Source organism: Tachypleus tridentatus, chromosome 13 (genome assembly GCF_004210375.1).
Source record: "Tachypleus tridentatus isolate NWPU-2018 chromosome 13, ASM421037v1, whole genome shotgun sequence".
Taxonomy (NCBI): Eukaryota; Metazoa; Arthropoda; class Merostomata; order Xiphosura; family Limulidae; genus Tachypleus; species Tachypleus tridentatus.
In genome coordinates, this window is record NC_134837.1 from 122,683,817 (window position 1) to 122,697,512 (window position 13,696).

The window sequence follows — 13,696 nt, forward strand, 5'->3', positions numbered from 1 at the left end:
TTGCAGGATATTTCTTTGGAGTGGGATGACACAGAGACAGGTCAGACCAAGGTATGGTTGTGTGTGAACATAATCCTTGTTGGGAGATTATGCTATCTCAAAAGGTCATTATTGTTGAAGTGTTTTTATTTTTATTGAGAGAAATAATTCAGATCATTTCATTAAGAAAAGTTTAGTTTTATTTAACAAGTATTCCAACCTTTACAGGGGTTATTTACCAGATTAAATAGGTAGACTTGAATAACGGTAAGAGTTTATACTGTTTGTGAGTGTCTCGTGATCCACAGAAGGTCAGAGAGGGAAGAAGACAAGTCTGTCCTTTCAGTTTGGCTTCCAGTTTCAATAGCACACATAGTATTGATGTTTTGACACAACAAGTAGTTTTTTGTCAAGCACAATATATCCTTGTCTGTGGATAAAACTAAAATTATTTTCATCAAGATATTAAATGAATAGGCCCGGCATGGCCTAGCGCGTAAGGCGTGCGACTCGTAATTCGCGGGTTCGCGCCCGCGTCGCGCTAAACATGCTCGCCCTCCCAGCCGTGGGGGTGTATAATGTTACGGTCAATCCCACTATTCGTTGGTAAAAGAGTAGCCCAAGAGTTGGTGGTGGGTGGTGATGACTAGCTGCCTTCCCTCTAGTCTTACATTGCTAAATTAGGGACGGCAAGCACAGATAGCCCTCGAGTAGCTTTGTGCGAAATTCCCAACCAAAAATTAAATGAATAAAAGCACAGTTGAAATTTAAAGTTTTTGTTGTCAATAGATGGCACTTTCTAATATATATAAACAAACAAAAAAGCCATATTCCTTCTAGACATGTCTGTTGTTTTTTAATTAAAGTATTACTATTTATTGTGTAAAACAAAGAGATCTGTGTTAGTTTGTACACAAAATTTATTTCCTTTATTTGTTTTTAGGGTATTAAAAAGTAGGAAATGTTTACTTACATTTACAGTAACGTTAAATCTACATGAACATTTACCTGTGCTTGGTAGAAAGCACTTGTTTTGTGCATGTTGAGTATCTTTCTATTTAGCACTCAGTACTTCAGAAGAGTGTCAGTCAAGGGTTTAGTGTCAGCAGGAGAGCCTGTAGACAGTAAGTACGCGAACGGAAGTTATGCCAAACAGTACACAACTTTGCAACATGTCGGAAAAGGTGACGTTGGTTGTGTAAATATGGCTTATCGGAACACTGACACCCTGATGGTAAGTCCTAAAAGGAAGACAGGTTTTAAATATAGTTCTGAGACTTCAAATATTGACAGCGTTGCTAAAAATGTAAATTTGTAAGTCCAACTCTTTAGTATTTGTTAATGAAAACGTTGTAATTTTACTTTAAATAGTAAATAAATAACACAGAAGAATCTTGCATTTTAACAATTTAAGCCAGAAAAGGCCTAAATGAAGTACTTTAAATGAGGTTTAAAAGAGTATAAAATATCATAGTATTTCAACTTGCTTTCTTAAACTTCGTCTCAACATATTTTTATAAAGCTGCAATAATTCAAAGAAATAATAATAAGAAGCTCGAACTTGTGTGGAAGAAGTCCTAATAATTATCTGTTGCTCATCTCATATTCAATTAAATCTTTATTAATCGATATTTATTGGTTCACGATGTCACCCTTCTTGTCATTTTGTAATGTGAAACTTCCAATTGCTGATTTGCAAATAATGGCTTTCTGCAGTATTCAAGAGCTCTCACTACTTATTTATGTCGTTTATAACTAAAATCACTCTACATGTTTCAACAGTCTTCTGTTCTACTAAAATCACACTATATTTCAACTGTCTTCTATCCTCTTCATAAGCATAATTGCAAAAACAGATTACCTACAGATACACTATGTTGGCATACAGTCTGTAACTATAACACATCACACCACCAATTAACTGTCTGATTAGTTTGACCTTTATCTTGATTTAAATATACTCTTCAAAACAAGAAACGCAAAAGGGATATTTTTGTTATTTTAAAGAGAAATATATGTAATAACGTTACAAGCTCAGAGTATGTGATGTTACACGTGTTAAGGCACTGATTGTCAGACCAAAATGACAATAAAAGTTGTGCACTTTGAAAACGGAGAAAACATCGGATTTTTCGCCAAAACGCATGCGTGTCCAATAAATTTGTTTGAGAGATCTGCATGTTCTGCAAGTGCAACATGTTCAAAATCCCTATAAAAGTGACGGGTTCTCGGTTTCCATAGCTCAGTGTTAAGCCACCGACACACAATACAGTTACGCCAAGACTGACTGAAGCACAACGCAACAATGCCATTGGTCGCTTGGAAGCAGGCGAATCTCGATCAGATGTTGCCAGAGTTGTGAATGTCCACCCAAGCACCATCACAAGGCTATGGAATCGTCACCAACAACATGGATCAACTCGTGACCATCCACGATCTGGCAGACCTCGTGTGACCACATCCGCACAAGATCGCAACATCCGGTTACGTGACCTTCGGGATAGGACCACCACTGCGACGTCTACTGCCTCAACCATACCAGGGCTGCGTAGGATTTCCGATCAGACCGTATGCAACCGTCTACGAGATTCTTAGGCCCCATGTGCAACCCATCATGGTGAACGTCAATGACGTTTTTCAACATGACAACGCCCGTCCTCACACAGCCCGACTCACTACTGTCTTCTTGAGACACCACAAGATCAACGTTCTTCTCTGGCCCTCCAGATCACCAGATTTAAACCCCATCGAACATCTTTGGGACGAGTTGGACCGACGTCTGCGATGGCGACAACCTCAACCACAGGCTCTACCTCAGCTCAGCTTTGCAGGCTGAGTGGACAGCCGTTCCACAGGATGTGATTCGTCATCTCATCGTTTCCATGGGCAGGAGATGCCAAGCAGTTATTGATGCTCACGGGGGGCATACTCGTTATTGACGATGAGTGACGTTAAACTTCACCTAGTGAGCGTGGACTTCGCCTTTGCAGACTTTGGATGTTCAGCAGTGAATGTGCATAGTTTCACACATGTTATACAGAACTACTCGGAATAAACTTGTTTACAATTTGTCTCATATTTTGCCTTTTGCGTTTCTTTTTTTTTGAAAAGTATAGTAAGTAATAGAATGGACACATCAGCTTTAAGAGAAAAACGAGTATAATGAAATAGAATGTAAATGAGGCAGTACTTACATACCAAAAAATTTGAAACAGAGATTAATAAAAATAAAAACATGCCCTAAATGAAACATTTTAGAAACCCCAACATATGCTTTCAAGGGAGAATAATATTATATTAGCACAACCTAGTAGTTTAAAGCAAATAATTAGAAATAACTAAATACATTAAAATAAAAACTGTATTACATAGAGAGGAAGGTCACAGACAGACAGATACTGCTAACAGTTGGGATGATGTTTTCTAGTTGCAGATGTGAACATGCATTAGAAGATGTATCTGTAGGTTGCATATTTAATAGATAACATGCATTACATGATGCGTCTGTAGTTTATACATTGGACAATCTATCTGTAGATTATACACTGGATGGATTATGACACACATTACTCAGTGTATTAGACAACTCTATTTGTAATTACACTACTGAAGATGATGGGAAACAGTTGAAGCATGATGAACCTTGGATCAGTCTCAATAAATGTTTATTGTGTATAGTTAAGCCTTGTGTTTTATTTATTAGATTTTAACAGCTGCATTTATTCCTTGGCTCTCCTACATGCACAGCCTCAACATCCTTCATAGTGATGTCAAGGATGGAAACACCATCCTTAACCAATATTTGCATGCAAAGCTCACTGATTTTGGATCTGTATCTTTCATGGGACCAGGTTAGCCCTTTTCAACTTTATGTGAAACCATGGAATACCATTGTCTTCAGGTTCTTCAAGGCAATAAGTAAATAATTCTTAATGATTACCCTTCTTAGCAAGAAAGTTTTTATTTATTAGGTGGTTACAGAGTTTTTATTTCTATGTTTGTGAAATGTTAAATGAATGATTTTAGTCCAACAAGGTCTAAATTACTCCTAGGTACAGAGGTTTGGGATTAGAAATGTGAGCACTGGGAGCAACTTTGTACACTTTCCTTGTGGAGAAAACCCTTTGATGTTGAAGAAATAATTGCAAGAGTTCTCAGGCTGTCTTTCCAAGTTTTGAAGGGTAAGAATGTGTTTTTAAATAGTGAAGTATACTATCCTGTGTACATTGTGCAACATTCTTCCAAGTCTCAGCAGTGTCGCACACCCTCTTAAATTGAAACTACACACGTACCATCAAGGGCATTATCTAAAAATATGTTATTACAGCATCTTATCTAGATTATTATTTTAATGTATATACATTGTTTTCTTACGTTTATGTATTCCAAGACTGAATGAACTTGATGTCATGGCTGTTTGCACAAAGATCCAAAGAACAGATATACACTTACTGAAGCAGAACACCACCCTTGGACAACACAGAAAGTCTGTCCAGAGAATTACAAGTTTGAAGACACTGTCTGTGCCAGTTAGTCTTGAATTACAGGTTTCAAGCCACTGTCCGTATTGGGGAAACCCAAAATTATAGGTTTGAATTTGAAGACATTGTCTATATTGGAAAGTCCAGAATTATTGGTTTGAATTTAAAAACACTGTCCATATTGGAGAGCCCAGAATTATTGATTAGAATTCAAAAACACTGTCCATATTGAGAGTCCAGAATTAATGGTTTGAAGTTAAAAACACTATCCATACTGGCAAGTCTAGAATTACAGATTTGAACACACTGTACTGGGAAGTCCAAAATTATGGGCTTGAAAATGATATCCACACTGGTTAGTCTATATTTAATTAAATACATCTTAGATGTTAAAAAAAAGTGTGTTCAAAAAAAAGAAAAGAAAAAGGATAACATGTGAAACTTAAAGGATTGAAGTGAAAAGTGGAGGCCAAACTGGTAGTTATACATTTGATATTGATAAGGAATTTACAGCTGATATTCAATCACCGATTAGCCAGACAGCATCCCAGGTTCAGCATGTGACATGACGATGGGTAATTTATCAATTTCAGCAAGGATAACAGAAGTGGACTAGAGGGACACTCAGTAAAGCACATACCTCCACCATGCACTGTTGATAATATTAACCTCTCAAAACATATGAAACTGTGTTGTAGATCCTTGTTATCAATGTGGACATGGGCCATTTTTGGCAGGACAATGATGAATAATATTCTACATGTCCAACAAATTTAATCAAAACACAATAATTTTGACAGAGTTATACAGCATAAAATAGTGTGAAAAATCAGTCCCAGTGATAACAGATAAGGATTTGTTTTTTTTTGAGACCTTGACCCTCCAAAAACTAATCACTTCTATGTTGTTTCATAGTCCAAATGTAATGAAATTTTGTCAAGATTTTTAAGAAATCTTGCTGACAACACACATAAATGGTTGAAAACCTAACCTAACCTTTTACCTTTGGCGGCAAAGTAAGAACAATTTTGTTATCTAACATCATCAGTTATACTTATTTGTTTGATACTAGAGTGTATTATAATAAAAACAATCTTCTGTTAAAATTTAACAACTATACTTTTTTTTGGTAATGCTGTTTTGTTAATTATTGGTTGTTTCTTTTCCACACTAACATTAACTTCTTCAGTTAATATTAAACAGACTTCATACTTGTAGTCATTTAAAAAGATTTAAGTCCCAAAAGAAATCAACCATCCAGTGTATCACCACCCAGAATCATCCCAGGTTTGTGCGGCTCCTGAGCTCTCCTCTTCCAACACAGTGATTCAATATGCATATCCTCCAATAATAATATCCGTCATCAAACCCAAATGTAGTACTCTATACTTTTTATGGTGATAAAGGATGGTTGACCAAAATATTATTTTCTTACTTTAAAACTTAATAACTTAAGGTAATTGTTTGACAACGGTTATTTGATGCGCTTTCAAATGAAATATGTTATACTAATATTAAGTGAATAACAATATCAAATGTTCGTTCCTGACGATTTGCAAGTTCACTTGGTATATATTTAAAAACGTTTTAATTAGAATATTTATTCATATTGCTTGCATGGAATAATACATTTTGGACTATAACTTTATAATAACAACTAGATATTTTAAAATACCAAAAAAGGTATTTGAAGTTAATGAATATCATAAATTAAAAAAGTTATAGTTGATAGAAAATGGTTTAATAAACTACTAATAGATGGCAGCGAACATCTTAATATTTCAGTACGATAAATCATTGTTTCCCAACTAAAAAGCTACTACACTCCAGTAGATCTTTTGCCAATATTAATTACACTCACAGTTTACTCACTTTCTAAATATGTAATTTATTAAAACGTCGTGATATGTGCACTCAGACCTGCCCATCGCGAAAAGATTATAATTAATCGTCGGGGGCAGATAAAAACGGCGAAATATTCGTACATCTCTCGTCCCATAGGTTGGGAAACTGATCAAATCGTTAACACTGATGCTGATTTAATCTTGTCAGTCAAACAACTTGAAAGCTAAGATTCAAACACTAGATTCCAAAACGTTATTACTAATATATAGAGATCCTTTACTGCCTTTTGTCAGTTTAAATAAAATGTGAAAAATGAGACGATCAGATTTTTAAAATGAATACCTACTAAAAGTTACCATACAATAAATGAAATGATGACTATGGTTAGTTCTTACTATACTGCTGTCTCCAGGCCCTGCCAATTTCTTTGACTTGTATTAAATAGATTTTTTTTTTCAAAACCAATACTCGTTTTGTGTGTGTGTGTACAGATTTTTGCACTTTCAACACAATCTTGGTGTAAACTAACAGTTTCTGCATATAACAATTAGTTGTTTATATAAATATTTTAATAAAAATCAATTGGGTATCGTCACTGCTAACGATATTACTGGCTGTAGTCCCAATATCTTATAAGGTGTGACAAGAATGAGATATTTAGGTTGGACCTAAATACAAATTCTAAGCTTACACTGCAAAACTATATTTATAATAAAAGTGTGTTTACGCTTATTAGATTATATAATACATTTCTGGGAAACAATATAACAACTAGTTTTACATACTCTCCAAGTTTAATTTTTAATTTTTATGGGCTAGTTTACGATACATTAAATACAATCACTTCATAGGAGCTTTTTATCAGTTTAAAACTTTTGACAGATGTTAACTCATACCAGAGTCACTACACACCAGTTGTAGTATATTAAATTATTCATTAATTCACGTTCTGAATTGTATACGATAAATCTCAAAAGAATGTGATATTTCGTTCCCTTTATATTAAGCCTAAAACAAAGTAGAAACCATTTGATAGATGCTTCTATAACCTTTTACTTAAAAATATACGAATGTTAGTGTTAACTAACGAAATAGTAGCATATATATATATATATATATATATATATAAACTATTAACTTCAGTTTTTGTTTTAGATGTATTCATTAATTAGATAAGCTCTCTATTCAGTGACTAATCTACCTACATAAATCCACATAGTAAAACAATTACCCATTAATCACAATATTACCTAATTTTGAAAGACAATAAGCCAAAATTATAACCATTATACTACCTTAATTCCAGCTTTTACATATTAATTCAATAGCGCCCTCTAGCTTTTTCGAATTGATTAAAAAAATTAGTTTAGGCAAAAGCAGAGCGTGTGTATGTAGCGACTGCAAAACATTAGTTCCCGTGTAACAAAAGTGAGCCAGTACCTTAAGTAACTCATACTCATTGAAATCTTTGGAATATTTAATACAGGTTGATCACAGTACCATAATTAACATATTTTTCTCCCTCACGAGTGAAAGTGTATGCACTTGAACGCAATCAAACTGTTTATGTTTCTACAAGTTACACAATAAATAATTGTTAGTTTTACCAATCATAAAAGATGGGAAATTTTGTCAATCTATTTTCAGTATGTTCGTTTGTTAGTCTTAGTACAAAGCCACAACATGGATTATCCGAGTCCACATACTAGCCAATCATATCATTCCTTTGTGATTCAATGCATACGAAAAGAAGTCTTATTTACACACACATACATTTATAGGTATATACACAGGAACTCTCCAATATATATAATTATATTTTTACATTTCCAGCAGTCAAAATGTGATACATATAGAGAAATATTAATTATAAGATATTCTAATCGCTATTCTAAAGCGTACATTTTTCTTCTAACGAGTTGAAAATATTAACATGGTAATAACAGTTGTGTACGTTTCCAAGAATATTTCTAACGAAAAGGTGGAATTGCTACATATGCAAGTTGTGAAAATAATTAATTTACAAGTAGAACTGAGCAATTATTATAACGTATCTTGTGATGTATATTTGCTGAGGAACATACGACGGTGAAATAACCAAGAACGTTTTAATTAAGGCGTCTAGTTGTTCTTTGTGTCTGTCCAATCCAGACGTTCACAGTTCGAGATAAAATAAATGACGCTCTCTGCAGCAGTACAAGTTCATCAAGGAGTCACCAGGTCGGCGTTATCTTCTGTCACACATTCTTAACTATCCAGGTTTAATATTAATACAATTAACCAAATTTATCTATTGACGACTGTGAATTTCCTGGAAGGTTAACAAGAGACGCAGGATGGAACAATTTATACCATCTGATCACAATATCAGAAAGATCTAGTTCATCTAACATGATTTGGGCCACGCCCATTAGTACCTTCTTCTCCAATCGTCCATAGTCACCCCATATAGTAACCTGTAAATAATAATGAAGTGCTTTGTCCTTGACTAAAAATCAACTTTAAATAGTTATCTAGATTTAAGGGAAATATTTTAACTGATACGAAAATTACAAGAATTATGTGAATTTTTCTAAGCGATTATTTTTCACAGTTTAAAATAAGATACTTGACAAATTATGGAAACAATAGTGATTACACTAAAGCTGAAATGTGCAAGGTTTTCAATGGAATAATATAAAAAGTTGCACTCTTGAAAGAACTAGTAAATGATTTATAACTGGCTGTAATGCCATACTGCAGTAGCGAACAGTGTAAAAAATATTTACCATTTATAAATACATTTTTTTCCAGGCCCCCGCTAGTACAGCGGTATGTCTCCGGATTTACAACGCTAAAATCAGGGGTTCGATTCCCCTCGGTGGGCTGAGCAGATAGCCCGATGTGGCTTTGTTATAAGAAAACATTTTTTTCCGAAACTCGAGATGACGCGCCAGTCAATAACTCATCCCTTTACAGTCTAATGATTCGCTTGAATTTTACATGCAAAAGTGTACTATAAGAACATTTTTATACTAAATTGACAAACTAAACCGTTTGTTTGTTTGTTTTTGGAATTTCGCACAAAGCTACTCGAGGGCTATCTGTGCTAGCCGTCCCTAATTTAGCAGTGTAAGACTAGAGGGAAGGCAGCTAGTCATCACGACCCACCGCCAATTCTTGGGCTACTCTTTTACCAACGAATAGTAGGATTAACCGTCACATTATAACGCTCTCACGGCTCATGAAATAATTATTTTAACAATAGGGACGTTTTCTATAGTTTTATAAAACCCTTACCTGCAACACACACCCTCTGTAATCTTCATCAAAGTGTAACTGTTCTTGAAACAATGGATCTAAAGTTCTTCTCGCAGTTGAAGTTTTAGCTTTGGAAAGACACTTGCTTCCCAGTACTAAGTATATTTTCACGTACGAAGCTCAAAAAAAAAGAAGAAAAAAAAGACAACGTATGATCGCTATTTTAGAAACATGAAAATGCTAATCAAGTTATGTCAAAAATATAAAACTCCGATACGATTTGTTACCTTTTTTTCACTCACAAAAAAGCTTTATCGACTACTATCGCTTTCTAGCGGCGCAAGTTTAATTAGCCTTGATACTCCCCGCTTGCTCGCATTACCTCCCATTTCTTTTTTTTCTATTCCTGTCCTTCTCTGTGTTCATTGAATACCTCAGGTTATTGGAGACCCCAAGTATAGTTTTGGGGTCCAGTTAAATTCGGGGATACGCATACCTCGACGTACTTTGCGCGACCATAATCTAGCATTCATAGTTCTGACTTTCCTCTTCAGGATTTTAGAACTTGGTGTAGCTTGTCTCTTTGTTGGGATCGAACCACTTTACTTCGATTTTATGTATGGTACTTTTGTTTTGTACCCGGTGTTTTTTGGGGAACATTCCCCAATGTCGGGAACTTCGGATGGCTTTCCTTTTCTTCCACATTCCCTTGTCCACGTTCTTCCCCTGTCCAGTCCTTAACGTTGTTTTGAGAGCAATAAGCGGTCTTGGTAACTTTGGGGCAGGGCGATTCGGGCCAGTTCGTGTCCCCTCGGTGGGACAACATTATATATATAGAATTCCAACATTAGGGTTAGGGGTTTGGTTCCACATGGTAGAAGCATCAACTGACCCAATGTGCCTTTGTTCAACAACATACTCATTCTTACTTCATCATATATTGTACAACAGTGTTAACTGCTTTTCTCACGTTTGGAGATAATTTCTCACAGATCTTTAGATTCAAAGATGGTTAAATTTGGTCTTGTTTTATTTTGAAATTTCCTCCTCCCGGGGATTTCCTGTCAGAGGTTTTAGGAGGTGGCTTGGGATTTACTTTGTAAGGATACGAGGATATGAGGAGATTCCTATATTTGGAGTTATTATTATAATCTGTTTGTTTTCCCTTCACAGTTAAGAGACCAAAGCTCTATCATCAATTGGCCAATTCTGAATTACTTATTAACCTTTCTACATTTCACCATTGGGTAATAATTAGCCCTTTTTCTGGTTTTCCCTCCTGGTTGGGGAACGAGGGTGTTGTGTCATTTTTTCTCATTCACTTCTCCTCTGCATTCTGACTTTCTTCTTTGTGTCTATAGAGGTTGTGTTTTATCAATCTTGACACCTCTGCTGGGCGTCTCCTTGGTTCCTTACAATTTGGGTGGTCTGGATTTTTGCCTGTCTTGTTCGTTTCCAGCATGGCAATGATGTTTGGCTTAGTTACAAGTTCATCCTTTCTTACTCATTTATCCTAGGAGTAGAAACTTGGGATGGTTGGTTGATGAAGGGTGAAACATTTTTTCTTCACCCTATGCAATACCTCATTTATTTTTGGGTTTTGTTGTATTTCCTACTCACTCAGGCCCAGACTTTTTCTCTCTCTTTCTTTCTTTTATTTAGAGTTGGGACGATTCTCAGAAAGATCTCATCCCGATTGGTCGTGTCCTCTCAAGCTGTCTTCTGTGGGTTTGTTTGGGATCACTTGGTGGCTTCTTTCATCGATCTTTCCTAAATGACCTAGTTCTGTTGGATGGATTTGGCCAACACCTTTTTGAATATGCCTTCCTTGAGTGCATAATGTCTTTTTTTTTTTATGAGTACTTCCATTTATGGTTGGGGTAATTTTTTGGGTACTCAGGACATTTTTAGGTTGGTGGTCTTTCTTGGATCCCACTTGTCTTTCCATCTCTCTGGTCTCTTAGCAGTTTATTGGGCTCTGATTCACTTTCTTCTGGCTCTACAGGGACAGTAAGTGGTTATGTTTTCCAACTGCTCATCGCTACCCTCATACATCTTCAGGCAAGTTAAATGATCTCTGGTGTAAGCCACTCTACATTCTGTGTTGGGATACTGCCTTAAAATTATTGTGCTGGCTTGTCATACAGATCATTTATAACTGTAGGATTAGCGTTCTCCCCTGGGTTGGGGTATGTACTGTTCCCTTCCTTGGTGACTATTCCAATTGTTTATTTCTTGGTATCTTTTCACCCCTGGGTTGGGGTATGTACTGTTCCCTTCCTTGGTGACTATTCCAATTGTTTATGTCTTGGTATCTTTTCACGTCCCCAACCATTATCCGATTACCAGTTAGTCATCACCACCCAACACCAACTCTTGAACTACTCTTTTACGAATCAATAGTGAAATTGACTATTACATTACGATTCCTCCACACAGTAGCGGCGCTAGGATATTTTCGTTGGGGGGGGGGCTGAGGTAAACTGTGGAGGGGCTTCGGCTTCCCAAAATGACATCAATATGAAGTATAGATGGTAAATTATAATAATATAAATACCAAGGTACATTTCAGAAAGGTGTGCTATTTTGAACTGTGTTTTACATATTTTATGAATATATGTAGGTAACAATATTGGGGGCTGAGGGGGCTTCGCTCATTTAGGGGGCTCAAGCCCCCCTTGGCGTCGTCCTGCCTCCACAGCTGAAATAGTGAGCATGTTTGATGGGAAGGGGATTCGAACCCGCGATCCTCAGATTGCTAGTCGAGCGCCCTAACCACTTGGATCATATCAGAAGTTAACATTTTCCTAAAGTGAAAATGTATTTCTAGTATATTCTTACCTCCTCTCACATTTTCCACCTGTCCTCCCCACTTCTGGTGTGTTTTATGTAATCTAACTAATCTCTAAGTAATTAACAGCTATAAGATCATAGGGGCGCTAGTTACAATAGTTGTAGTGTCGCACCCCTAACTGTAGAAGGGATGCTACATAATAACGTGCATGTTAATCACTAGATATCTCACGTTAACATACGCGAGAGTACCAAGGCTGATGGTGATAGAAAATGTGCGCCGATAGAGGACAGTATAGTCGAAAAAGCTTTTAGTGATAAGGCGTTGGTTTGGCGTTTATGGCGCAAAGCAACTACGCTATCTGCGCCTTTTGTGACAAGAGGTGAGTAACTATCGGAAAAAAACAACATTTTCAGTTTAGTAAAATATTAAAATCTGAAAACCAATGACGTTACAGACATTTTTCAAGGTAAAAAATGTAGTACTACATTATATTAATATACATGGCTGCAGGGTTGCTGTTACCGGAAACCTAATACAAAACGTGAAGAAATACTCGGCTCAAATACGTTTTATGATCTACACATAAACTATATATATAAACAAAATTTATTAAGATCATATGGTTTTCTTGGTGGTTGGTAACACTGATACTAAATTCAACAATCTCTCCAAAATTCAGTTTAGAATACAATTTTATTATTTAACATCCACAATTATACCACCACTGACCTGGTAAACTTTTAGCTCCTGGCTTTGGTTGAAGACCCCTAGCCCTGATAACTTCAACCTCTAGATTCCTTCTTCTATCATAGATACTCAGCTGTATATCTCCTAAGTACGGAGAGGCTAACCCTTGCCTACCAACAAACTGACCCGGTCCCAGACCTTCCACAAATGTGGAATATTCGCCCTCTAGTGTCAAACGTAAAGTTGGCATTTTTCTAGTAGAGTTGTATAATAAAAATACTTAATTTCTTTAAAAACAAGAACTTCAACAAAATGAATTCAAGATAAAATATAAAATACGTGTAACTTTATTATTAATGAAACGGTTACGATTTTTTTATATTATTATTACAAACTTTCATTAAAGTTCTCTGTAACTTTGTGCAAACACTATCAAAATATTATACAACAGCGATACATTTAGTAGTATACTTCAATAACGTTTAATGAAACAAGTAAATAATACAGCGGCATAGATATATGTTTGTAAGTACAATGGAAGATTGGGATAAAACAGAATAACACTAGTTTGCTTAATTTTTCTAATTACTGTATTCTTAGTATATAGAAAAAAAAGACAAATAGTAAAAGACAGTTTTAGAGTTCCATAGTTCTTCATTATGTTTAC

The 13,696-nt window shown here is 35.6% G+C and overlaps 1 protein-coding gene across 8 annotated transcripts in view; it reads right to left on the minus strand.

The window, feature by feature from the left end:
- Positions 1-6,031: 6,031 nt before the first annotated feature.
- The window catches only part of LOC143237523 (regulating synaptic membrane exocytosis protein 2-like), a 66,706-nt gene continuing 59,041 nt past the window's right edge, over positions 6,032-13,696 (minus strand). For 7 of the 8 annotated variants that reach the window (XM_076476889.1, XM_076476882.1, XM_076476888.1 and 4 more), the window contains exons 19-21: positions 13,072-13,283; positions 9,585-9,724; positions 6,032-8,761 (exon numbers count right to left, since the gene is read on the minus strand). In XM_076476889.1, coding sequence (XP_076333004.1) covers positions 8,582-8,761; positions 9,585-9,724; positions 13,072-13,283 — 532 coding nt within the window. In that variant the 3' untranslated portion in view covers positions 6,032-8,581. The remainder of the gene's footprint in view (positions 8,762-9,584; positions 9,725-13,071; positions 13,284-13,696) is intronic. The other variant, XM_076476885.1, reaches the window with a different exon arrangement.